This window comes from Hemitrygon akajei, chromosome 2 (assembly GCF_048418815.1).
Source record: "Hemitrygon akajei chromosome 2, sHemAka1.3, whole genome shotgun sequence".
Lineage (NCBI taxonomy): Eukaryota > Metazoa > Chordata > Chondrichthyes > Myliobatiformes > Dasyatidae > Hemitrygon > Hemitrygon akajei.
In genome coordinates, this window is record NC_133125.1 from 167,669,161 (window position 1) to 167,695,843 (window position 26,683).

Sequence of the window (26,683 nt, forward strand, 5' to 3'; positions counted from 1 at the left end):
CAAAACAACAGCAAAACATGCCTTGTTTGCCCCTCCCCTCCCACCCACATGCGTATACAGCCCTCCAAACCCAGGGCAGTCCCCAGTGCAGGAAGTGGGCTGGGAAAAATGTTCTTTAGAAGTAGCTGGCATCCTGTGACCTGGATACATGGGGTTGAATCCTTCTGTAACATTTGCCAGAGTTAGCTTCCAGTCATTAAATAAAGACCATAAGACATGGGAGCAGAACGGCAAGTGGGCCGTTGAGTCTGCTCCACCATTCAATCATGGCTGACTTATTGTTGGCCTTACTAATCAAGAAACTATCAACCTCTTCTTTAAATATATCCAGTGACATTTCTCCACCGGTAGAGAAATTCCCCCTCACCTTTGGAAAGGACGAAAGTTGGTCCCAGTAAAGACCAAACAAAACTTATTGACTCTGGTTGGCTCATGGATAAACTTCGGGGAAGACTTTACTTTGTTGGGTCTATACAAGATTCTTGACTTACCAGTAAGGCTTGTAATAGTCTCTACGGCTCAGGGGGTAGTTAGGGATGTGGTAATTAAATGTTGGTTTCATACTGATTATACCCCATAGGGAGGTATATTCTGACAAGGACCCAACTTGCTTGGAAGCTTTATCATTGAGAGCTTTATCATCTGCACGCAGTGGAGAGTATTCTAACTTGGTTAAATCACAGCCTGGTATGGAAACACCAATGCCCAGGAACAGAAAAAAAGGCTACAGAGAGTGGTGGACCAGTCCGATTCATCCCAGGGAAAGCGTTCCCATCATTAAAGACATTTACGCGGAGCAGTGCCACAAGAAAGCAGCATCTATCATCAAGGACCCTCACCACTGAGGCCACGCTAGTACCAATGGGACAGACGCCTAAGCTTCCATACCACCAGGTCAGGGACAGTTATTATCGCACAACCATTAGGCTCCTGAACTGGCATGGATAACTTTATTCACCTCAATTCCAAATTGATTCCACAACCTACAGGCTAACTAACATTCAAGAACTCTTTACAGCCCATGCTCTCAATATTTAATTTTATTTCCACAGTTTGTCTTTATTTGCACGTCGGTTGCTCGTCAGTCTCTGTCTGTGTATATATTTTTTGCAAATTTTATCTATTTCTTCCTGTAAATGCCTGCAAGAAAATTATTCTCAAGGTAATATATTGTAACATAGATGTATTTGACAATAAATTTACTCTGAACATTGAATTTGAACTTTGTGGAGCATAGAAAGCTCTACTTTGTAGAGCCTTTGTCCTATCAAGTCCATCAACACCAATCCTATTTGCTTCCATTTGACTGCAAAGCATTGTAGACACAGCTCCATCTAACACAATAATTAGCCTCCACTGCAGGGGCTTTATCTGCACTCCTCACTGGCTCAGGAGATCAAGGACCCCATCCAGCTTGGATATTCTCTCCCGTCTCTCATCAGGCAGAAGATATAAAAGCCTGAAAGCATGTACCCCCAGGCTCAGGAACAGCTTTGATCCCACTGTTATCAGACATTGCAATGATTCCCTAGTACGACGAGATGGACTCTTGACCTCACAATCTTCTTCACCATGTCCTTGCACCTTGTTGTCTGTCTGCATTGCACTCTCTCTCTAACTGTAACTCTGTATATTGTGTATAAGCACAAGAGATTCTGCAGATAATGCATTGTTATAGTGTTTTCTGTGTAGTACCTCGAATCACTCGTAATGAAATAATCTGTCTGCCTGGCATACAGTACAAAGTTTTTCACTGTACCTCGGTACATATAACAATAATAAGCCAGCAAAAACTTACCAGTAAAACTATTTGTTTTTCTGTTCCCTGTCTATTTAAGACGCTGTCTGAATGTATCTTAAACAGAGTGATTGTATTTGAATTAAATCTTATGATTATTCATGATACAGGGTTTTAACCTGAAATGATGTCATTTGACCCACTGGGCTACTCCAGCAGCTTGCTTGTTGCTCCATGTTTCAAAGTCTGCAGTTACTTGTGTCTTCATTTAAAAAACAATTGTTTGTAATTCATTGGTCATGAGGAGTCTTTGAGCCTATGTCATCTCAGTCAAAAACAGATCTTGTCTGACCTGCTGACTGCGTGACATGATCCTGTCACTTTTACATTCAGTTTACAGACCCCTTGAGCATGTTGTTAGCAACCTCAGCTGGGCCTGCAGCACTCACACTGATTTTGCAAGGGAAAGCAGGTTCCTTGTTGAAAGAACACAGTGTAATGGGAGGGCGGAAACCGAGGCTCTGCGTCAGTGTGGGAACGTGTGAGCCCTGCCCTGATGGGAACAGGAACCAGGGTTCAAAGGTTAATTTATTATCAAAGCATGTGCCCACACCCAAATCTGAAACTTGTATTTCTCCAGATAGCCACAAAGAAAGAACATGGAAGTCACGTTCCCTGGTACATTAAAGAGGGCAAGACAATCAGCAGTAATTCTCAGTCTGAAACATCGGCTCTTTATTCTTTTCCATAAATGCTGCCTGACCTGCTGAGTTCCTCCACAATTTTGTGTGTGTGTTACTTTGCATTTCCAGCATCTGTAGAATCTCTTGTGTTTTATGACGACCAGGCCCTGGGGTTCTCCAAGGCACGTGCGATCCACACTGTCCAAGCTGTCTAGTTGCAACGCTGCCTGATGCAGAGGCGCTAATGTGCGGGATCAAAGGAAACTGCTAAGGGGCTGTAGACTCAGCCAGTCCATCACGGGCACAACACTCCCCACTATTGATATAGAACATAGAACATTACAGTCCAGTACAGCCCTTTAGCCCACGATGGGTGCCGACATTTTAATCTACTCTGTGATCAAACTAACCCTTCCCTCCCACGTAGTGCTCCATTTTTCTAGCATCCATGTGCTTATCTTTACATGCCCCTAATTGATTTTCCTCTATCATCACCCCTGGCTGTGCATTCCATAAACCCACCACTCTTTGTATAAAAACACCCCTCCTACATTTTCCTCCAGTCACTTTAAAGATATACCCCTCACGTTAGCCGTTTTGACCACAAGACATAGGAACAGAATTAGGCCATTCACTCTATCGAGTCTGCTCTGCCATTTCACCATGGCTGATCCCAGATCCCATTCAATCCCATATACCAGCCCTCTCATATCGTATTATTGTTCTATGTTCTATTTATATGGGAGGCAATGTTTAAGGGTCGGCACAACATTGAGGGCCGAAGGGCCTGTACTGTGCTGTATTGTTCTATGTTCTATATCCCTTGATGCGCATACCAATCAGGAATCTATGAACTTCCGCTTTAGACATGGACTTGACCTCCTTTGCAATCTGTGGCAGATCATTCCACAGATTCACCACTATTGAAACAGAAAACCTACAGCACAATACAGGCCCTTCGGCCCACAAAGCTGTGCCGAACATGTCCTTACCTTAGAACTACCGAGGCTTACCCATAGCCCTCTATATTTCTAAGCTCCATGTATCCTTCCAGGAGTCTCTTAAAGGACCCTATCGTTTCTGTCTCCACCACTGCCGCTGGCAGCCCATTCCATGCTAAAAAAAAATCCCCTTTACTTCTGTTCTAAAAGGTCGCCTCTCAATTATCCCCACCAGAGGAAACATCCTCTCCACATCTACCTTATCTAGTCCTTTCAACATTTGGTAAGTTTCAACGAGATCCCCACACTTTCTTCTAAATTCTAGTGAGTACAGGCCCAAAGCTGCCAGATGCTCCTCATATGGTATCCCCTTCATTCCCAGAATAATCCTTTTAGAACAGAAGTAAGGAGGATTTTTTTAGCATGGAATGGGCTACCAGTGGCAGTGGTGGAGGCGGAAATGACAGGGTCTTTTATGACAACATATCCTTTTTGAGATATGGGGCACAAAACAGTTGACAATACTCCAAGTGTGGCCTGACTACTGTCTTATAAAGCTTCAGCATTATCTCCATATTTTTATATTGTATTCCCCTTGAAATAAGTGCTAACATTGCATTTGCCTTCTTTACCATAGAGTCAACCTGTAAATTAACCTTCTGGGAGTCTTGCATAAGCATTCCTAAGTCCCTTTGCATCTCTGATGTTTGTATTTTCTCCCCATTTTGATGATAGTCTGCACTATTGTTCCTTTTACTAAAATACATTATCATACATTTCCCAACACGCTATTCGATCTGCCACTTTAATGCCCATTTTTCAAATTTGTCTAAGTCCTGTTGCAATTGCGTTGCTTCCTCAGCACTACCTGCCCCTCCACCTATCTTTGTATCGTCCACAAACTTTGCCACAAAGCCATCAATTCCGCTATCTAAATCACTGACAAGCCATGTGAAAAGTAGCGGCCCCAACACTGACACTTGAGGAACACCACTAGTCACTGGCAGCCGACCATTTATGCCCTGGGAAAAAGTTTCTGTCGATCCACTCAATCTATGCCTTTTATCTTCTTGTACACCTCTATCAAATCACCTCTCATCCTCCTTTACTCCACAGAGAAAAGCCCACTCGACCTATGCCTTTTATCATCTTGTACACCTCTATCATTCACCTCTCATTCTCCTTCACTTCAAAGAGAAAAGCCCTGGCTCCCTCATCCTATCCTCAGGAGCGCTGCGAAAGCACAGCCCTTAGTATTATCCTACCCATCCGTCCAGCATCCTTTTTGACTTTCTACCATTAGGCAGCAGAGTCCAATGCATAAAAATCAGAACAGTCAGAACAGAAAACAGTTTCTTCCCCCAGGCCATTGGGCTTCTGAACTCTCATCTGCATCGTATTCGAAGTGCCTCTGGTTAATCTGTTCCATACCTTACAGTATTTAATATTAATGCACTTTAGTTTGTTATTTATGTGTGATTCACCTGTAGATTTTATTCTTACCTTCATAAATTATTGTGTGTTATGCTTTACACACTGGTTCAGAAAAACTTTTCTCATTTCTATATACAGTACATTATATGGTTATACAAGTCATATACGATAAATGACAATAAACTTAACTTGATAAGACATGTTCTCTAGTCCAGCCAGCATCCTGGTAAATCACTGCACCCTCTGTTACACTTCCACATCCTTCGTGTAAAAGGGGTGACCCGAACTGAACGTGGCACTCTAAGTGTGGTCTAACCAGAGCTTTATAGAGCTGCACCATTACCTCAGAGGTCTTGAACTCAATCAATCTGACAAACCTTCTTATCTGCCCTATCAACTTGTGTGACAACTTTGAGACTTCTATGCCTTGGGGCCCAAGATTTCTCTGTTCCTCCACACTGCCAAGGATCCTGCTATTAACCTTGTTTTTGTACTTCTGCCTTCAAAAGTTCGACCTTTCACTTCACTTTTTTTGTAATTTTTTATTGAAGTTCATCATCAAACACTTCCATAAGATGTATTTCAGACATTGTACATATATATCATATAATCATATATATCACATATATGTCTGCCACATCTCTGCCCAGCTCTGTATCCTGTTTATGAGCTCTGTAACCTATGTCAACCTTCTATACTATCCACAACACCACCTATATTTGTGTCATCTGCATACTTACTAAGCCACACTTCTACTGCTCATCCTCCATAGTAGCATGGTTAGGATGGGTAGAAGAGCCTGGGTATTTGATCCAGCTTTGTATAATTCCATTAACAACTCTCAATGCTCATTGCCATACGCTTTCAAAACCTTACTTTGTCCTTTCACAGTGACCCCCATTGCAGCTCTGTAAACCACAGGGACCGCAGCACCTCTTCAGTTCGAGATCACTGAATGTAACAACTATACATTGTATATTAATTATATATATTATTATATACATTATATATATAATAAAATATATATTAATATATATGTAATTAGTTTTGCTACAACAAGTGTATGGGACATTGGAAAAAAAGTTGAATTTCCCATGGGGATGAATAAAGTATCTATCTATCTATCTATCTATCTACTCGTGCCAGGTATTCATTCAGTCCCCTGGTTCCAAAGCTCAGAACTATTGATTTAAAGCTGTGCCTGTACAATGTGGAGCCAGGGTTTTCCAGGGGCGGCATGGTAGCGGAGTGGTTAACATAAAGCTATTGCAGCACCTACTGCATTCCATGTGCCAATCTCCAGCCAGGAGTTGTACACATTCCAGCCATCAGGCTCCACAGTAGCGTAGCGGTTACGACCATCGCTTTACCATGCTGATGATCACCAATTGGGTATGGATGGAGGTGGTGACAGATCAGCATATAGGAGGAAGATGGAAAATCTAGCTGGCTGGTGTCACAACAACTACCTCTCAGTCAATGTCAGAAATACCAAGAAGCTGAGTGTTGACGTTGGGAGAAGGAAACCAGAGATCCATAAAGCCCGTCCACATCAGGGGATCAGAGGTGGACAGAGTCAACAACTCAGTTTAATCATTTCAGAGCATCTGTCTCAGGCCCCGCACATAAGTGCCATTCTGAAGAAAGCACAGCAATGCCACTACTTTCTTTGAAGGCTGTGAAGATTCGGCATGACATTTAAAACTTTGACAAACTTCTATAGGTGTGTGGTGGAGAGCATATTGGTTGGTTGTACCATAGCCTGGTACGGAAACACCAATACCCTTGAATGGAAAATCCTACAGAAAGTAATCCTAGAAAAAGTCCTTCATGGGTAAAGCCCTCCCCACCACTGAGCACATCTGCATGGAGCACTGTTACAGGAAAGCAGCATCCATCATCAGGGACCCCCACCATTCAGGACACGCTCTCTTCCCACTACTGCCATCATCAGGGACCCCCACCATTCAGGACACGCTCTCTTCCCACTACTGCCATCATCAGGGACCCCCACCATTCAGGACACGCTCTCTTCCCACTACTGCCATCATCAGGGACCCCCACCATTCAGGACACGCTCTCTTCCCACTACTGCCATCATCAGGGACCCCCACCATTCAGGACACGCTCTCTTCCCACTACTGCCATCATCAGGGACCCCCACCATTCAGGACACGCTCTCTTCCCACTACTGCCATCATCAGGGACCCCCACCATTCAGGACATGCTCTCTTCCCACTACTGCCATCATCAGGGACCCCCACCATTCAGGACACGCTCTCTTCCCACTACTGCCATCCTGCAGAAGGTACAGGAGCCTCAGGACTCACACCACCTGGTTCAGGAATAGTTATTAACAGGCAACTTTCAGGCTCTTGAACCAGATGAGATAACTTCACGGGCCGCATCACTGAACTGTTCCCTCAACCTTTCAATGACTCTTCATCTCATTTCCTGATATTTTTTTCTTATTTATTTATAATTATTATTTTTTCTTTTCTATTTGAGCTGTTTGTTGTCTTTTGCACTCTGGTTGTTTGTCCATCCTACGGGGTGGGGTCTTTCAATGATCCTATTGTCCTTCTTGGACTTGCTCTGTATGCCAACAAGAAAATAAATCACTAGGTTGTATGTGTACGGTGACATATATGGAGTTTGATAATAAATTTATTTTGAACTTTGAATTGATTCTTGCCGCTGTCTGTAAGGAGTTTGTACGACCTCTCCATGACCGTTAAAATGGGTTCTTCCCACATTCCACAAGACACGCAGGTTAGGCTTAGTGAGCTGTGGGCATGCTGCGTTAGCACCAGAAGTGTGGCGACACTCGTGGGCTGTCCCCAGCATAATCCTCACTGACTTGGTTTGATGCAAACGACACTTTTCACTTATCTTATGAGGTGCTGTTCTTGGAGTTTGCGTCTGACCTCACCCTTGCAGTAGAGGAGGTCGAGGATGAACCCCGTGCATAAACCCAGCGGGCACGTGAATCTATTTCACCAGCCAGGCCACAGGAGTTTTCTCTGCAATAACACAAACAAATTCGGATGATAGAATGTTATTTTTTAAATGCAGTAAAAACAAAAATGCCCCAAGGGATTTCACAGAAGTGCATTAAATCAGTATTGGACGTAAACCACTCAGGGAGATAACTTGGGGGAATGACCAAGTATCTGGTCACAAAGAGAAAAACCAAAACAAAAATCTGAAAGTAAAACAGAAAATACTGGAAATGAAAAACATTTTTAAAAACTGCCAATGCTGGAATGAAGACAGAAATTGCTGGAAGTACTCTGTGGGGGGAGAAACAGAGTTAGCGCCCCAGGTCCAAGTCCCTGCCTCGGACATGTGGGAAAATAATCAGCATGCCGTTTGGAGCAGCACTCACAAAACACTGGAGGAACTCAGCAGGACGGGGCGCATCTACGGTATGGAGGGGAACGAACAGTCAGGGCCAGGACCCTTCGTCGGGACTGGAAAGGACGGCAGCAGAGGCCAGAAGAAGAAGGTGGGTAGAGGGGAAAGACTACAATCTCCAGATGACAGGTGAGACCAGGAGTGGTGGAAGGAGGGTGGGGGAGGGGGAATGAAGTAAAAAGCTTGGAGGTGACAGGTAGGAGGGGTAAAGGGATCTAATAGGACAGGACAGTGGGCCATAGGAGAAAGGAAAGGAGCAGGGGGACCTGAGGAAGGTGATAGACAGGTGAGAAGGGTGAAAGGGGAACCAGAATGGAAATAGGAAGAAGGAGGGGTGGGTGGGGGGGGGGGGGGAAATCATCAGAAGTCAGAGAAACTGATGTTCATGCCTTCAGCCCAGATGGAATATGAGGCACTGCCTCATCATAGCAATTGACTAGGTCAGGAATCGATATTTTGGAATGGGAATGGGAAATAGAATTAAAATGGTTGGCCAGCGGAAACCCCACCTTTCGAGCTGACAGAGCATCATTAGGTGGTTCAATCTGAAGCCTTCATTGTTTCCTTCTTCACAGGTGATGTCCGATCAGCAGTTTTTGGTTTGTTTGGTCAGAAAATTTACCTGTCAGGATGCCTGAAAAAGGGCAAGGTGTATAGGGAGGGAATTTAGGGTCTGCACTCCTGTTCTGCCACCTCCTTCCCCACACCTAGGGTGTTTGAACTCGGGGTGGTCAGGTAGCCATAATTTGGAAATTTGCAGTCTCAGAGGATTGGAGGAGATTGAGAGGGGTCAGCAGCAGAAAGGGTGAGCAGCTTCAAGTTCCTGGGCGTCAACATACCCAAAGAAGAAGGCATACCAGTGGCTGTACCTCATTAGACATTTGAGGAGATTTGATATCTCACCAAAGATGCTATCAAATTTCTACAGAGCTTTCTGACTGGTTGCATGCTTTATGAAGGACCCCCATCGCCCAGGACATGCCCTCTTCTCATCACTACCGTCAGGGAGGAGGTACAGGAGCCTGAAGCCACACACTCGACATTTTAGGAACAGCTTCGCCCCCTCCGCCATCAGATTCCTGAAGAGTTTACAATTTTATTTCAAATGTCCTGCACTGTAGTAGTACGACCATTCGAGTCGGGTGGCTGCACAGGCCGCTCAGGATCCACAGATTCTGCTGCAGTGTGTGCAAGAGTGAGAGGTGGCTGTGGTTCGTGTTTGGGTCCTGCACTGTAATGCTGCCACAAAACGCCATGTTTCACGATATAAATCAGTGACAATAAACCCGATTCGGAAGGAATTTGAAAACAAGGATGCGGGTAGGTGGTGCTTACCTGCGCAGAGTTACATACGCAGCACATCAAATCCAATGCATGGTCAGAGAGTTGAAATATCAACTTTCTAGACTTTTCTGTTTTTATTTCGGATTCGCATCTTCAGATTTCCTTTCGCTCATCTCACACGACTTGCTTCACGTGACGATGACCGCAGCACGTTAGTTTTCTTTTCCATCTTTACCCCCGTCCAACCTTCCCCGAAGACTCAATCCCTGAGTCATGCCTCGATTTACCATAACAGCGCCGAGCTTGTGATTACCTCAACACACTCCCCAAGTGATAGGAAAATGGGGACAATACCCTGACCATTCCCGTAAGTTCCGATGAAGAATCGCGGCCGAAAGATCGACCATTCATTTTCCTGCCTGACCCGCTGAGTTCCCCCAACATTATGTGTGGTTGACCCGAAACATTTAACGGTCTACTTTTCTCCACGGATGCTGCTTAGCCTGCTGAATTCCTTTAAGCATTTTGTTTGAAAGCTGATCTACGTTCCATTCTCTGCACCTTCTTGTTCCATTCAGTTCTTCACCCACCGCCCCCATTCAAGTTTCAGCAAGGTGTGGGGGCCGTGACGTCACAGAGGGATTGGAACGTTGCCCGGATGGGAGGAAGACTACAGCGCCGGGTTGTACCTATGACGTCACCAAGGGCAGGGATTCAGTATCTCAGTGACGCTCAGGGGATTCCGTAGCCCTCTTTCTTAAAGGCACTCTCTGGCGCCGGCGCTGTATTTCGCTAGCAGAAGTTTAATTCGTGCCTCTTTCCTCGGCTAGTGTGGGATTATGGTAGCCTTGGTGTCAGGCATCAGCCCAGTGGATCCGATCGCCAGCTCCTGCCTGCTGTGTTCCGCCTGCCGCTTCTTGCTTATCAAACCAAAGCAAACGGAGTGTGGCCACCGCTACTGTACCGCCTGCCTGGAGAATCTGTTCAGGTGAGTCAGGGGGATAGAGCCGGGAGATGAATTCTCAGAATTTGCTTTTTAAAAAATATGTTTATTACATAACTTTAATCAGTATTTAAATAGTTCTCAAATTAAAACTTTATCATCCTTGTTCAGGATGGATTCTTCCCCCCCCCCCCCCCCCCCAGTAAGCCTTTTAATGCCCCTGTTATGTCTAACGAGCCTTCACCTAGGCTTCAAGGCTAACAGTAAGCCATCCGGGTCCGGTACAGCTTAGGTACAGCCACAAAAACAGAAAGCGTTTGAAAAGAACTCAGCAGCGTTTACGGGATAAGAAACAGTTAACTTCTCAGGTCGGAGTCACTTCATCAGGACTGAGCAAGAGTGAAAACAAGTTAGACGAGGTAGCAGAGAAGGTGAGGGAGGGATCCGAGTGGAACACAGTGGGGTGAAGTAACGGACAGATAAACTCCACCGTAATCAGAATCAGTTTTAGTATCAATGGCATATGTTTTTAAATCAGTTGTGTTGTGGCAGTAGATAAAATAAACTATAAGTTACAATGAGAGATATATACTGTATATAAGTAGTGCAAAAAAGAGAGGTAGTTCATGGTTGGTTCATTATCCGTTCAGAGATCTGATGGCAGAAAGGAAGAAGCTGCTCCTAAAATATTGAGTGTGGGTCTTCAGGCTCCTGTAACTTGTTCGCGATGGTAGCAATAAGAATTGGGCATGTCCTGGGTGATGAGGTTCCTTAATGATGTATGCCCCCATTTTGAAGCATCACCTTTTGAAGACGTCCTCAGTGGAGGGGAGGCTAGTGCCCATGATGGAACCAGCTGCATTTGTAACCCTCCGCAGCTTTCCCCCATCCTGTAACGTGTGGCTAATGTTGTAAGTCTGGGTACTGACGTGGAGTCAGATTCACTGGGACATACCCAGCAAGCCAGATCATACCAGAGAAATCCGGTTGGCAACAATGCCCCATCCTGAGATAAACAGAAAGAAGAAAAAGTATCTAAGGTTAGAGTTTAGAATCTCAGTAATCAGTATATGGACACTGTGTATAGTTGAACATATTTTCATTTTTAAATGCCTTTGGTGTCCATGTTTGCACCAATAATGAATTCTCATTGTGAAATTGAAAAGCAATTTTAGGTGCTGGAAACCTGAAATCAAAAATAAAGTAGAAAATGCAGGGAGAAAATAATGAGAAAAAATGTTAATGCAAGAGGTTCTCCAGATGCTGGAAATCCAGAGAAACACAGACAACGCTGAAGGAACTCAGCATGTCAGCAGCATCTGTGGAGAGAATTAAAGAGTTGACGTTTCGGGTTAAGACTTTCTGATTTAACATTTCAATTCAGTTTTTGTCCTGAAATGTCAACTCTGATTCTCTCTTCATGGATGCTGTCTGACCTGCTGAGTGTTTCCAGCATCTTCTGCTTTTATTTTGTCCCTCATTCTCACTGATAGTGAATAGTCCTCTTGAATCTTCGGTGAAGGGTGTGTCTACAGGGGAGTAGGATCTGGACGGGGAAGTGGTCTGTTCCTGAGTCGGTGTGAGTGATTGAGGCAGGGTAGTTGTTGGAAGTGGCAATGTACCTGTGAGCCTGCTGCCCATATGGTTAGGGAGTGAAGAGGTTCATGAGGTGGTGTTGAAGGACTTTCTGAGAGGCAAATTGAATGTGTTTAAAGATTAGATTAGGTTTAATTGTTACATGTACAATACAAAACGTGTTGTTCCAACACAGTCCAATGTGTGCTGGGAGGAGGCAGCCTAGACAAACTTCTGGCACCAATGTACCATGCTGTTTCCAACATTTTGACAGGGTTGGCATAGTATCAATCAGCCATGATTGCATGGCAGAATAGACTTGAAGAGCCAAATGGGCTAATTCTGCTCCTATGTCTTATGGTCATAGAAGCGTACAGCACAGAAACAAGCCTTTTAACCCACTAAGTCTTCAATGACAATCAATCACCATGTTCTACCCCAACCCTCTTTTTATTTTCTTCGATCCCCATAAACTACCCCCAGGCTCTACCACTCAGCTACACAATGGGCCATTCTACAGAGGCCAACTACTAATCCTGTCCTAAAATGTAAGTATTTAGGTAACATGAATAGACTTGGCAACTCAGCCCTGGTCAACCAGTCATAAAAATCAGAGCCCTGCAACACTGAAAAAGCCATCTCACTGAGTCTGGACCGATCATCCAACACCTATTTACAATAATCCAACACAAATGCTATATTATTGTCCCTTCAACACCTGTCATCATTCCACCTCATCTCGATTCTACCTCTCACATTCATGCTGGTGACCTTTTTGCTCTCTTTTTGATCTTTCTGTCTTCACCCGTGTATTCATTTATCTTCATCTATCTACCTCCCTCTATCTATCCATCTATCTTCATCTAACTATCTACCTATCATAATTTTTAGGTATTGCACTGTGCTGCTGCTGCTAAGTAACAAATTTCATGACATAGGTCGGTGATAATAAACCTGATCCTGATTTGGATAATTTACAATGACTAACTGATGTACAATCTGCTCGGAGAAACAGTGAACCCTTGTGATCCCTTGTCACATTTTCCTGTCCTTTCCCTACACCCCTTTCTTTCTTTAGCATCTACAAATCAATTGACCTCTGTTTTGACACAACAAACTAGGGAGCCTTTAACAGCCCTCTGACTGAGGGTGGAGAATTCCAGTGATCTCTCCTGAACGGACTGAGTGCAGTTTAACCCCATGTGTGCACTGCATCTTCTCTGGACAACTGTACTTTTTCTTCTGTGTTCCTTTGGAAGGGAAGGGGCTTGACTGTGAAAAGCAAAAACCCAACAATGGCTCAAACACTCGCATACTGTGAATACTGAGTTAGAAGAAATGAATGTGAAAATATTAATTTTTTTCTGCATATTTTAGGACAGGAAATGAAGCCGATTGCTACATTTGCCAAAAGAAGGTTCTTCGTTCCAAGGTAGGACCTCTTATGTGTTGTCAGCATTTTATCACTGTTATTGCTGTTTGATATATTTGCAAAGGAGAGTGATGTGGAGTAGAGCTGGGCTGTGTTGTGTGGGTTGTTGGGAATGTTGCTTAGTGGGGACTGTCTCCAGGACTCAGTTATGGGCTGCAATCTGTCAGAGAACTCCGATGGTTATATAATTGGACAATGGACATCCAGGAATGGGTACAAGCTAGAATTTAATTGAGGGTTCACAAGGTGTATATGGAAGGTAATGGGTTCCAGGGATGAGTTACAGGCTGGAATTAATTGGTGAGTTCAGGTGAATTAAACATAGAATAACAGATATTTGGTAGTGAGTTACAGTCTGGAATCTAGTTGAGGAGTATAGGGGGATTATACATACAATAATAGATACCTGGGAGTGAATTACAGTCTGCAGTCTAGTTGGGGAGTTTAGAGGATAGAATAATGGATTCCCAAGAGTGATTTAATCAAGAAGTTCAGGAGGTTTATATATAGAATACTTGGGAGTGAGCTACAGGGTGGAATTTCAAGAGGTTCTGCTAGTTTATACACAAAATAATGAATACCCAGGAGTGAATTACAGACAAAATCTAATTGTGGAGTTCTGGAGGTTTAGGTAGGGAATAATGGATATGGGAGAGTACCTTACAAGCTGAAATTTAACCAGAATTCCTACGTAAGGAATGCGATATCTGCATTTTGCTGGAGAAGAGGGGAGATTCCCAGAGACAGACAGTAGTGAGTCATTAGTGCATGATGTTGCTTTGTCACGGTTCGGAGTGGTATTGAAGGAAGCCTCTGCTGGCTAGTTCAGGAGGTCTGTGCAGGCAGGGAAGGTGAAGAGAAACACTGCACTCCTGTGGCCGCTCAGGGCTGGTGATGAACAACGTTGATGTCATTACCCTCGGGCCCCACCAACTCATGATCTCTGGGAATTTCTGCACATTCCTCTCCCTCCTCCTGGGAATTTTAATAGGTAAAATACAAGGGGGAACTAAAACTTTCCAAGAGGTGACTGGAACTCGAGTTCTGCTTTGCTGACATAGGTCATTCATGGGACTTGGTGGTCATAGAGTATTTGTGGTATAGAAGGAGGCCCTTTGGCCCATTGTGTCAGCTGAGTAGTGTTGGGCTCGTAGCTCTTTAAGTACACATCTAACTACTATTCCATTGTAGTGAGGGGTTTCGGATTCACTCACCTTTTCAGCTAGAATACTCCAGAAAGCCTACCATCCTTGAGATAGAGAAACTTCTCCTCTCATTTATTCTAATTCATTTAATGAATACCTGGGATATCTGGTTGCAGGAAAGATGTGGAGACTTTGGAAAAGGTACAGAAGAGATTTACCAAGTTGGACTATGTGGACTATGAGGAGAGGTTGGACAAACTTGGATTGTTTTCTCTGGAGCGTCAGTGGCTGATTGAAGTTCCAGAGGCGTAGATAGGGTCAGAGAGCAGAAACAGACTCTTCAGCCCACTTAGTCCATACAAACTATTATTCTGCCTAGCCCCACCGACCCACACCTGGATCGCAGCTCACCGTACCCTTCCTGTCCAAGTACTTAACCAAACTTCACGTAGACAGTCAGAATCTATTCCCCAGGGGAAAAATAAAATTTCAAATACTAAATAGGCACTTAAGGTGAGAGTTTCAAAGTTTATAGCAGATGTGTGGAAGAGAGTTTTTTCTGTACAGAATGCTCGGTTCCTGGAATGGGCTGCCAGCAGTGGTGGTGGGGTCGTGATGTATAAGAGGCCTTGAGAAAGACACATGAATATGCAGTGAATGGAGGTATATGGATCCTGTGCAGAGTCAGATGAGATTTAATTTAATTTGTAAGGTGTTTGGTGGGCCACAGGGCCTGTTTTGTTCTATGTTCTGTGTTCTAATGCTCTGACCCCTCAACTAGGGGAAATTGGCCCTTCATTCAATCATGGTTCCATATAACTTTTTACATGGGAATTAAGCCTTCCTTCAGCCCCCTCTGTTCCAGAGAAATCTCCATCCTAGCCTATCCAATTTGTCCTTGGAGCTTGGATTTTACAGCCCCAATAAATCCCCTCCATATGCAATCACGTTGTACCTGTATTGTGCCCAATGCTGTTTCTGTACTCACACCATGGCCAAAGAAGCATGTGCAAAAAACGCTGGAAACACTCAGCAGGTCAGTCAGCACCTATGGAACGAGAAACAGCAAACATTTCAGCTGGAAGACCATTCATCAGCTAATTCTAATCAATGCTCTTTGACCTGAACTACTTCTCTCTCTGCAGATGCTGCCCAACCTGCTGAATTTCTCCAGCATTTTCTACTTTTATTTCAGATCTCCAAAATTTGTGTATTTTTATATGCAGTCTTAATGTGTAATTGGATAGAATATATAGGGGTAGAGTTAGACCATTTGGCTCATTGAGTTTGCTTTCTTTCACTCTTATTCTCGGCCTTCTCCTGTGAACCCTTAACCCCCTTATTAATCAGGGATTTATCAATCTCTGCCTTAAATACACCAAAATGACTTAGCCTCCCTCCACAGCCCTTTCTGGCAAGAGATTCTCCACCCTCTGGCTGAGGAAATCCTTTCTCCTTACAGTTTTAGTCCTTTTATCCTGAGGCTGTCTTCTCAGATTCTAGACTCCCTACTAATGGGAGCATCCTCTCCATCTCTACTCTATCCCAGCCTCTTGGTCATGGGATTAAGGTAGATGGACAAAACACATGGCATGGACAATGTGGGTCGAAGAGCCTGTTTCCGTACTGTATGACTCTGTGACCCTCTGTGTTGTCAGAGCCGCCTTCTTACACACAGAGAGATGTAGCAGCAGAAGTCTAGTTGGCAGCAAGATGCTGCAGGGAACAAGGTTTCCACCATCATCTAAGCTCTCGGGTTTTATCCACCCCGCAGGTTTACCTGGACAGGGCAGCGGAGAATGATGCCTACGTCACAAAGGTTTTCTGCACGGCTCACTTGGAGGGCTGTGACTGGGTCGGATCGCTGCGTAGCTACCTGGTAAGGCTTTTTGCTGGGTGGGGATGGTGGGGTATGTACTGAAACTCCCAGAGGGGGTACAAGGAGGAAGGTGGATGGAGGAAGTGATACCAGCTCATGCCACTAGGTGGCTGGCAGAGACTGCCAGTGGAGTCCACAGGGTCCACTTGCCCGCTGAATTAGAAATCGGTGGAAATGCGGGGGTGATTCAACGGGTTTCCAGCTGAAATGGGAGGAGGGGCAGCCCGCTTGCAGCAGATAGTCCTGCTGTCTCACAGCTCCTCATTGGGTTTGATCCTGGTGTGTGTGTGTGTGTGTGTGTGTGTGTGTGTGTGTGTGTGTGTGTGTGTGTGTGTGTGTGTGTGTGTGTGTGTGTGTGTGTGTGTGTGTGTGTGTGTGTGTGTGTGTGTGTGTGTGTGTGTGTGTGTGTTTTAGTTCTCTTTCAAACTCCCACATCAGTGGGTCGGTGTGTTAATCAGCCACTGTAAATTGCATTACTGTGAGGACATTGGAGGGAAGTATGAGGGGTGGGGTTGTCAGATTTCAATTCTTTACAGAGAGAGTGATAAGAGGAATAGATAGAGTGGACAGCCAGCGCCTCTTCCCCAGGGCACCACTGCTCAGTACAAGAGGACATGGCTTTAAGGTAAAGGGAGGGAAGTTCAAGGGGGATATTAGAGGAAGGTTTTTCACTCAGAGAGTGGTTGGTGCGTGGAATGCACTGCCTGAGTCAATGGTGGAGGCAGATACACTAGTGAAATTTAAGAGACTACTAGACAGGTATATGGAGGAATTTAAGGTGGGGGTTATATGGTAGGCAGGATTTAAGGGTCAGCACAACATTGTGGGCTGAAGGGCCTGTACTGTGCTGTACTGTTCTATGTTCTATTATGGAATGCATTGCTGGGATGGTGGTACAGGCAGATAGATCAGACGTCTCCCCTGGTACATGTTACATGAATGATAGAAAAATGGGAGCATACGTAAGAGAGAAGGGTCAGATTGATTGTAGAGTAGGTTAAAAGGATCGTGGGCCGAAAGGCCGGTACTATTCTGTATTCTATTTTCTATAAGTGGAATAAAGTCAAAGACTAGAATTGAGTTTATTGTCACATGTAGGCACAGGTGCAATGAAAACCTTCCCTGCAGCAGCCTCACAGGCACGAAGCAACAGCATTCACAGGAGGAACAAAATTATAAACACAAATTATACATGAAAGAACTACAAAAGGTCCATTGTAGTGCTGGGATTGTTTTGAGAGCTGGCATAGAGTCAGTGGGTCGAATATCCTCTTTCTGTGCCGTGACGGGAAGAAAACTGAGAAATTCACCCTATACTGATTGAGAAACAACAGATCACCTGCTGTATCAGTAATAGTGGGAGCTCACTGTGCTTCTGACTTCCAACAAGTACCTGCTGGAAGGTCATGGGTGTTTCCGGCAAGCCCAACAGCAATGCCAGAGATGATGACCTGTAGAGCATTTCAAAACCCTAACCCTAACCCAAATCACATCACCTGGTCTGCAGACCAGATAGAAACAGTCCTTCCCAGAGATGCACCTCTGAGAACGGAGATGATGAGGAATTTATTGGTGATTCTGTGGGACGTACTGCCATGTATGGCTGTGAAGGCCGAGTCAGTGGGTACATTTAAAGCAGAGGTTGATAGGTGCTTCGTTAGTGATTGACATCACCCCTAGGTGGGCACTGGGGTGGACTCACTGGGCACAGCGGCAGTGTGGTTCACAAGGAGCACAACTTTTTACTTGTGTAGATATGAGTTTTATACTTACTGATTATTTGTTGTCTCTCTCTTCCCCCGTTTTTCCCTTTTGTGCTCTTCCTAATCTTTCTTTCTCTTTATCTGTTTCTTCCTAACTCTCTCTGTCCCTCCCTTAATTTACACTCTTTTCTAAACACTTCTCTCTATTTTCACTCTCTCATTTCCTTACACTTTCTTTTCTCTTTTCTATTCTCTGTTTTTCTTTCTCTTTATTTCATCCATTCTTTTTCTATCTGCCCTCTCGATTATCCTTTCCTTGCTCTCTCTTCTTTTGCTTTTTCCTCTTTCTTGCTTCACACATTCTTTCCCTCTCCTGTTTCTCTTTTCATCCTTCCTATTTCTTTCTCATTCTCTCTTTCCCTCTCTTATTTCTTTTCCTTGCTTTCACTTCTCCCTACTTACTCTCTTTTCTGTGTTCTCTTTCATTTCTCTCTCCCTTTCTTGTTCTCTCTCTCTCTCCTCATTCATTTTCTTTGTCCCACCCTTATTCGCTCAACCCCTCCTCTCCTCTCCCCACCTCCTCTCTCCCTCTCTGTGTCTTCCCCCTGCCCTCCACACTCTCCCTGACGTACCTCTCCTGCAGCGGACACACCGGACCCAGTGTGGTTTCCAAGTCCTCCCCTGTGCCAATGTGGCATTTGGCTGCGAGGTTGTCGGCCCCAGGAGGGAGATGTTGGTCCACGAGACGCAGGAGTGCGAGTGGCGGATGGAGCGTTGCCCCCATTGTGAGACCTTCTGCATCCACAAGCTTCTGGAGGTGGGGTGTGAGTGCTGGCTGCCGGTTTCAAAACCCATTGCCGTAGCGTCTTCCCAAACTGCTCCCTCGGTGCAAGAGCTAAGGGAAGGTGATGGGAATTTTAGAAAAAGACCAGGCTGGGGAGAACCAAGGGAATTCTAGAGTTTCAGAGCTGACTTGGTGGAGGTATGGATTTCAGTGGCAGAGTGATGTATAGAGAGAGAGACTGCGAGTCAGAGAGGAGAGAGGGTGTCTCAGGAAGCAGGAAGGGGAGGGCAGACAAGGCGGAGAAGCGAGTGAGAGTAGGGAAGGGAGAGATGGGAGAGAGGGTGGAGGGTGAATGAGTGGAGGTGCGAGAGGTTGGAGGAAGCTGGAAGAGATAGTGGGCAGGGTGAGAGGAAGCAGAGGAGAGAGAAGAGTTGGGGAAAAGTGAGAGCTGTGTGTGGAGGATGGGTGAGGGCAAGAGAAGATGGGAGGAAGGGTTGGGAAAGGTAGAGAGGTGGGGAAAAGGAGAGACAGGAGAGAAGTTGGGGATGAGAGAGCAGAAAGGAGGGGGAATATGTGAGAACTGGCGGGGGTAAAATAGATGAGGGGGTGGGAGGGAGAGTCTGTAGGAGAGGATGAGGGATGAGGAAAAGTGAGGGAAGGAGAGATGATAAAAATGGAAATGGGAGAGAGAGAGAGGATGGGGCGAGGTGACAAGGAGGGAGATGGGAGGAAGTGTTAATGTGCAGGGACAGATGACGGGATGGAGACAGGTGAGAGGTTGTGGAAGTGGGAGGGAGGTTGGATAGGGTCAAGGGGAGAGGGCTTTGGATGAGGGGGACAGAGGAGGGAAGTGAGAGATAAGGCAGAGGGGAGAGGGGGAATGGAGTCAGATGAACGAGAACAGATAGGGAACTTGTGTGTCACACCGCCACAGCACCAAGGCAAGAGATGGGAATCACAGGGCAATGGAGTTCCGGGTATCGGGGTTCTAGACACTGCGGGTTGGGAGACCGGATCTGAGGGAATAGGAATGGAGGGATGGGAAATGGCTGGGAAAGGGTACAGGGATGAGGAGTCCGTGATCCTGCTCGGCATTCCATTTTAGTTAACAACACCTTGAAGGGCTCTATTCCCAACCTGCCTGCCCTGTCTCTGAGTCCCTGTCCAAGCGGTAACGTTACTGCCCCCCCCCCCACCTCTCCCACATCATGTACTGTGTCCATCTGCAGCCTATAATTCAGTTGACCTCCTGTCTGTGTTTTCCAGGACCATGTGGCAAAGTGTGGAAAACAGGAGAGCTGCCCTCTCTGCGGCCAGGCCGACTTGACAAAGACAGAGGTAAGAATCCATTAATGAGAGATCCCTGCACGACCACCGCTTTCACCCTCTAACTTCCTGGGTAATGTCTGTGTGGAGTTTGCATGTGACCATGTAGTTTCAACACCAGCCCTGCCCCCCATACTCTGTGCTCCAGTTTCCACCCACATCCCACAGGCTCGAGTGTTGGTGCGTTAATTGTACTTTTTAAGTTAGCCCTAGCTTGGCTTGTTGGTGGTGGGCGGTAAGTGTAGGTGTTGATTGGCCCGTAAGGATGAATAGGTTACAGTGCAATAAGTGGAGGATTGGGTCAGATTGGATTATCTGAGAGCTAGTATAGAGTCCACGGGCAAAATGGTCTCTCTCCTAGGTCAAAATAAATATAAGAATGTGATTCCTTCAGGCAGGGGATTAGATTGAATTGAATCATATGCAAGCTAGTATGGAGTCAATGGGTTGAATAGCCTCTCTTCTATGCCATAAGAAAGATTCCTTCTGGGAAATGCATCTGCCTTCCGTTTCCCGTCTGAACATTCCCCATGTGACTCCAGACCCAGCAATATGATTGGCTCTGAGGCAAATGGGGATAGACAATAAATACCAAATTTAAACTCGTGTTTATTGTCATCTGCACAAGTATGTCCAGCTGTAACGACAATTTGTGTCAGCATCACAGGTACATAGTCATTGGCACAACGCTTTATAGCACCAGTGACCTGGGCTGAATTCCATCGCTGTCTGTAAGGAGATTGCATGCTTTCCCCATGACTGTGTGGGTTTCTTCCTGGTCCTCCGGTTGCTTCCCGTATTCCCAAGACATTAGGGTCAGGGCTAGTGAGTAATGGGAATTTTCCAATTGCCATCACTTCTTCAGACTGTGTTGGCTGTTGATGCAAACGATGCATTTCACTATTTAGATAAAATAAATAAAACTAATCTATAATCTTTATATCAGTAGGCAGTAATCATACGAAAAACAGAAAATAATTAAAACTATACATGAAAGGTCACAATTGGAACAAAAGAGGTGCATTATAGTGTGAAGTGGTCATGGTGCTGCTGTATTGATTAGGGTTGTGCAGGTTGGTTCAAGAACCGAATGGTTGAAGGGAAGAAGTAACTATTCCTGAACTTGTTGATGTGGGACTTCCGGCTTCTGAACCTCCTGCCCGACGGTACCTGCGAGAAGATGGCACGGTCTGGGTGGTGGGGAGCTTTGATGATGGATACTGCCATTTTCAGGCAGCGCCTCCTGTAGACACTCCTGAATGGTGGAGATGGATGTGTCCATGGTGTACTGGCCAGAGACCACTACTCTGCATCTTCTTGCGGTCCCATGCATTTTGAATAGCCATAACAGAGCAGGATGCAACCAGTCAGGACACTGTGAATGATACATCACGGAATAAAACCAATGGCAGCCTTTATTGTCCCATGGGTGGTGGGGTTGAGCTGCCTCCTTGGTGGAAACCTTTGGCTTCTTGAGACAGCTGTATTGATAGGGATGTAAATATCCTGTGGGATGTTAGAGGAATTTGAACTTTTTTGTGTAAATGTAACAGTTTGGATCATTCTCGCTGATGCATTTATTTCTCTCGTACAGTTGGAACAACACTGTGACCCGCTCCATGGCAACTGTCCCAAGGTGAATGTGGCCTGTCCCTTTAAGGAGGTCGGCTGTCTGGAACAGGTTCGTATCCTTGTGGTGCACGTCAGCTGGTGCTGTGTCTGATCTCAGCTCTGAAGCCCAGACACAAAGTGTTTCTGAGTGGCCACAGAATCAAATGGCACTGCAGAATCAGAATCAGATTCATAATCACTGACTTATGTTTTTGCAAGACATAAAAATTGCTATAAGTTATGAAAAATACATAATTAATTAGAGCCAAAAGAGGAACATCAAGATTGTGCTCACGGCTTCAGAGATCTGAATGCAGAGGGTTCCTAAAATGTTGAATGTTCATATATCTCCTCCCTGATGGCAGCAATCAGAAGAGGGCTTGTCGCGAATGGTGAGGGCCTTCATGATGATGCTGCCTTCTTGAAGCATCGCCTCTTGAAGATGTCCTCGATGGAGGGGAAGGTTGTGCCCATCATGGAGCTAGCTGAGTCCACAAACCTCTGCAGCCGCTTTCTATCCTGTGCAATGGAGACTCCGTACTGGGCAGAGATGAAACCAGTCCGAGTGCTCTTCACCGAGAGTCTGTAGAAATTCTCTAGAGTCTTTGGCGACATATGAAATCTCCTCAGTATAGCCACTGGTGATTGTATCAGTGTGTTGGGTCCAGGACGGACCCATTCCGCCATTGACCCCGCCCCCCCATCACTTGGCCTTGCTGACGTTGAGTGCAATGTTGTAGAAGTGACACTAACCAGCTGATGGACTGCATCTCACTCCCGTACACCTCCTCTTACTGGCCCTTCTGCCCCTCAATGTCTGTGCTGAACACAATTATAGCTGTTCTGTATATGTGATCCATTTCCCTCCATTCCTTATTTGTATTCATTTATCTAAAAAAATATCTGTTATGGCCCCTATTTTTATCCGGCTCTGCCACTACCCCAGCAGGCCGTTCCATCCCCGGCTACAAAAACATGGCACTACACAGATCCTTTAAGTTTCTCTCCCCTCAAATTAGATGCACAAACTGACCCTCCACCCTGGGAAGTAGATTTTGGCTGGCTACTCAATCTATGTCTCTCTAAACCTTTACCGGGTCTCCCCTCGGTCACTGGGGTTCCAGAGAAAATAACCCAATGTTGTCCAACCTCTCCTGACAGCTTATACCCACTAAGCCAGGAAGCATCCTCGTGAAGCTCTTCTACACTCTCTCCAAAGCCTCCACGTCTCCTTGCCCAGAACTGTGCTCGATATCCCCAAGTGAAAACTGTTGTTCAATTTCCAGACTTTTATACTTAATTCCCTGACCAATGCCAACCATTTCTCTCTCCACAGCGTTGCGTGTTTTTGTTTCGGATAGACTCTGATGTTCCTTTGCTGTTTTGTTTCTCCCACCCTGCCCCTCAGTTTCAACGAGAGGATCTGAACAAGCACCTCCAAGCCGCCCAGCAGACTCACCTCCTGCAAGTCCTCTCCCTCGCCACCAGCCTGCAGCCCGGGAGAACCTGCGGTGGGGACGCGCCCCAGGAGCCCCCTGAGAAGGCCGGGTGGAGGCAGACGGGCGAGCCCGCCAGGATCCCGGAAGGCAACACAGAGCCAGAGCCGGGAGTTGCCGCGGAGCGAGGCCTGCAGGCCCTGGAGGGCCGGACAGACGGCCTGGAGAGGTTGGTGCACAGCCTGAATGGGGAGCTGGACCGCTACGCCCAGGTGATCGAGGCACTGCAGCAGAAGTGCCTGCACCTCGAGCAGACTATTCACACCCTGCAGAAGAAAACAGGGGTGCGCTCGGCGGAGCTGTCTGCGCAGGCAGGACTGGCCTCCCCCGCCCCACCCCTCAGCACCAACGGTGTCCTGGTCTGGAAGATCAAAGACTTCTCCGCCAAGATGGCAGCGGCCAAGTCTGGCCAGCGTCCATCCTTCTACTCGCCGCACTTCACCACCCACCCTTTCGGCTACCGCCTCTGCTGCCGGGTCTACCCCAACGGCGACGGTGCTGGCAAGGGCAGCCACCTCTCCCTCTTCCTGGCGCTGGTGCGGGGCGACTATGACGAGGTCCTGCCCTGGCCCTTCCGGCAGAAGGTCACCTTCCTGCTGCTGGACCAGGCCGGCCAGCGGCACCTGAGGGAGTCCTTCTCGCCCGACCCGCTGAGCAGCTCCTTCCAGAAGCCCCGGAGTCACATGAACGTAGCCAGCGGCTGCCCCACCTTTGCCCGGCACGAGCTCTTCCAGAAGGAGCCCGGCCAGTACCTCAGGAACGACACCATCTACATCAAGGTGGTGGTGGACCCCATGGGTCTGCAGCTGTGAGACGGGGGCTGGGCGGGAGATGGGGGGTGTCCCCTGGTGTGAAATCATCTGCCTGAGTGGAAACAACCCATGATATCTCACTCTCTGGTGTGACGGCATGGAGGGAGCTTTACTCCGCATTTACCCTCGAGTGGGAGCAGGTAACAGGGTAGAGTGGAGGGGACTTCACACTGGGACAGTTAAGAGGGAGGAATTCGATGTATCTAATTCATTCTGTCTCAAGCTTGTATCATGTAATCGGATCGTGTAGAGGAAGCTTTGCACCGTATCCAACATGTTGTCCCTGCCCTGGGAGTGTGCACTGGGATACTGTGGAGGGAGATTTGCCCTGGTGCGACCCGTGTTACCCCTGTGCTGGAAGTCCAGTACTGTGCAGAAGTCTTAGGCACGCCAGAGTTTTTTACGTGGTTTCAGACGGTATGGCCTCCACAGAGCCTCAATCTCAACATCGTGGAGATTTTCTGGGATTACCTGGAGAGTCAAAGTCTGCAGAAGAACATTGACGAGATCTCCAGGACACCTGGAACAACCGACCAGTCGACTTTCTCATAAAACTGATCGACAGTGTACCTGAGGAAACTGATGCAGTTTTAAAGGCAAAGGGTGGTCACATTAAATATTGATTTGATTTAGTTTCTTTTTACTGTTTAGTGCCTTTTGTAGTAATCTTTTTTGATATTTAGAAACTTTTCAATTCATTATTTTTGAGAGCTTCTACTCTTTACAGATTTTTTTTGCACATGCCTAAGACTGTTGCACAGTACTGTAAGTATCAGGCTGGTGTAGAGGGATCTCTGTCTCAGTCCTTTAGATTCGTAATGGGACAGTGTCAACTTTGCTTTGTGCTTCACCTGTACCGTCCCTATTTAAGGAGTGTGTAATGGGACAGTGCAGAGGGAGCTTTACTCTGTATCTAACTTATTTTTAATATATCAGACGATTTCCGAAAGCAGTGGCCATAGTGAATCTCTGTAGTAGTTTTAAAAAGATTGGGGATTATGAACAGAGTTTTAAAATCTGCCTGCCACTCAGAGTCATACCTCATTGTAACAGGAAGCATATTTTTAGTGAGAAATTTATTAGTGAGCACTGCAGAGGACCTAAAGAACAAGGGATGAGATTCCACAGTATCTGCTGTTGGTGTTGGAGTGTTTGAGATGGGACTGTGTAGAGGGAGCTTTACAGTGCAGCTAACCCTCATTGGCACTGTCTGGAAGGCTTTGATGGGACTGTGTAGGAGGAAGTTTAATCCATATCAAATCCTTCCCATCTCTTCTTTGGGAGTGGCAAAGGGAGAGCAATTTGTACTCTGTTTCTAATTCATACTGTCCTTGAATATGTATATCATGACAGCATAGAAAATATATGCTCTGTATCATATGCCTGCCCCAGAACTGTATGACAGGACGGTGCAGGTGGTGGGGACCTAAGCTAAACTGAACAGTGGCAAGGTTGCCAAATGTAAGATCGGCATTCAGTTCCTGTTCTCTGTAAAGGGTCTGTACGCTCTCCCTGTGACTGCGTGGGTTTCCTCCCACGTGCAAATTCGTACAATTCAGGGTGAGTGTGCCGCGGGCTTGCCATGATGGTGCCGGAAGTGTGGTGGTAATTGTGGGCTATCCGGCACAATCCTCATGGATCTGATTTATGGGCAGCATGGTGGTTAACGTTACGTTATTATAGCGCCGGGAGCCCTGTAAGGAGCTTGTACGTTCTCTCCGTGACCGTGTGGATTTCCTCAGGTTTGGTCCAGTTTCCTCCCACATTCCATATCGAACCGGTTGGTAGATTAATTGGTTCTGTGGGTGAGATTGGGCGACGTGAGCTCGTTGGGCCAGAAGGGCCTGTACTGTGATGTGTCTCTAAGCTAAACTAAATTATCCCTGTCAACGAAGTACTGTATTGGACCCATGCTGTCCTTGCCCAGAGAATATTTGACAGGAGCCTAAACTGTGCTGTCTGGATCAAGAGGGGGAGGCTAATCTCCCTTTGCACCACCCACCACCCTCCCCTGCCCCAAAGGGGGAGTGAGATGGGGAAGATTAATGCTCAGTTTCTCCCTGTCTCCTTCTGGACTCTTGGGTAGCCTGAACTCCAGGGGAGGGCTGACTCTGGGACTCTGTTTACTGCACTTTAATCCTAACGGTATCAAGCTGTATTTATTTATTTATTGATGTGACTAATTTATTGACTCTTGGATTTCTTTGTAATATTGCAAGTGCTGCGCTGAATGTTAATAAAAGTTCATAAACATGCTGGGATTTATTGGAGTTGGTCTCTGATGCTGGGAGATGCACACCCATCTGTAAGTTGTACTACAACACACACAAAGTGCTGGAGGAACTCAGCAGGTCAGGCCGCATCTACGGAAATGAATAAACAATCGGCATTTTGGGCCAACACCCTTCTTCGGGACTGAAAAGGAAAGGGGAAGGTGGTAGAATAAAAGGGTGGTGGTGGGGTGGGGGGGGGGGTGAGGG

At 46.1% G+C, this 26,683-nt stretch overlaps 1 protein-coding gene across 1 annotated transcript; it reads left to right on the plus strand.

The window, feature by feature from the left end:
- The first annotated feature begins 9,563 nt into the window (after positions 1–9,563).
- On the plus strand, positions 9,564–26,451 carry LOC140718369 (TNF receptor-associated factor 2-like). The gene is made up of 7 exons (XM_073032003.1): positions 9,564–10,485; positions 13,393–13,447; positions 16,367–16,471; positions 18,818–18,991; positions 20,225–20,296; positions 21,879–21,965; positions 23,304–26,451. The coding sequence occupies exons 1-7, from the start codon at positions 10,337–10,339 to the stop codon at positions 24,201–24,203; spliced, it is 1,542 nt and encodes a 513-aa protein (XP_072888104.1). The 5' UTR covers positions 9,564–10,336; the 3' UTR covers positions 24,204–26,451.
- Positions 26,452–26,683: the final 232 nt, after the last annotated feature.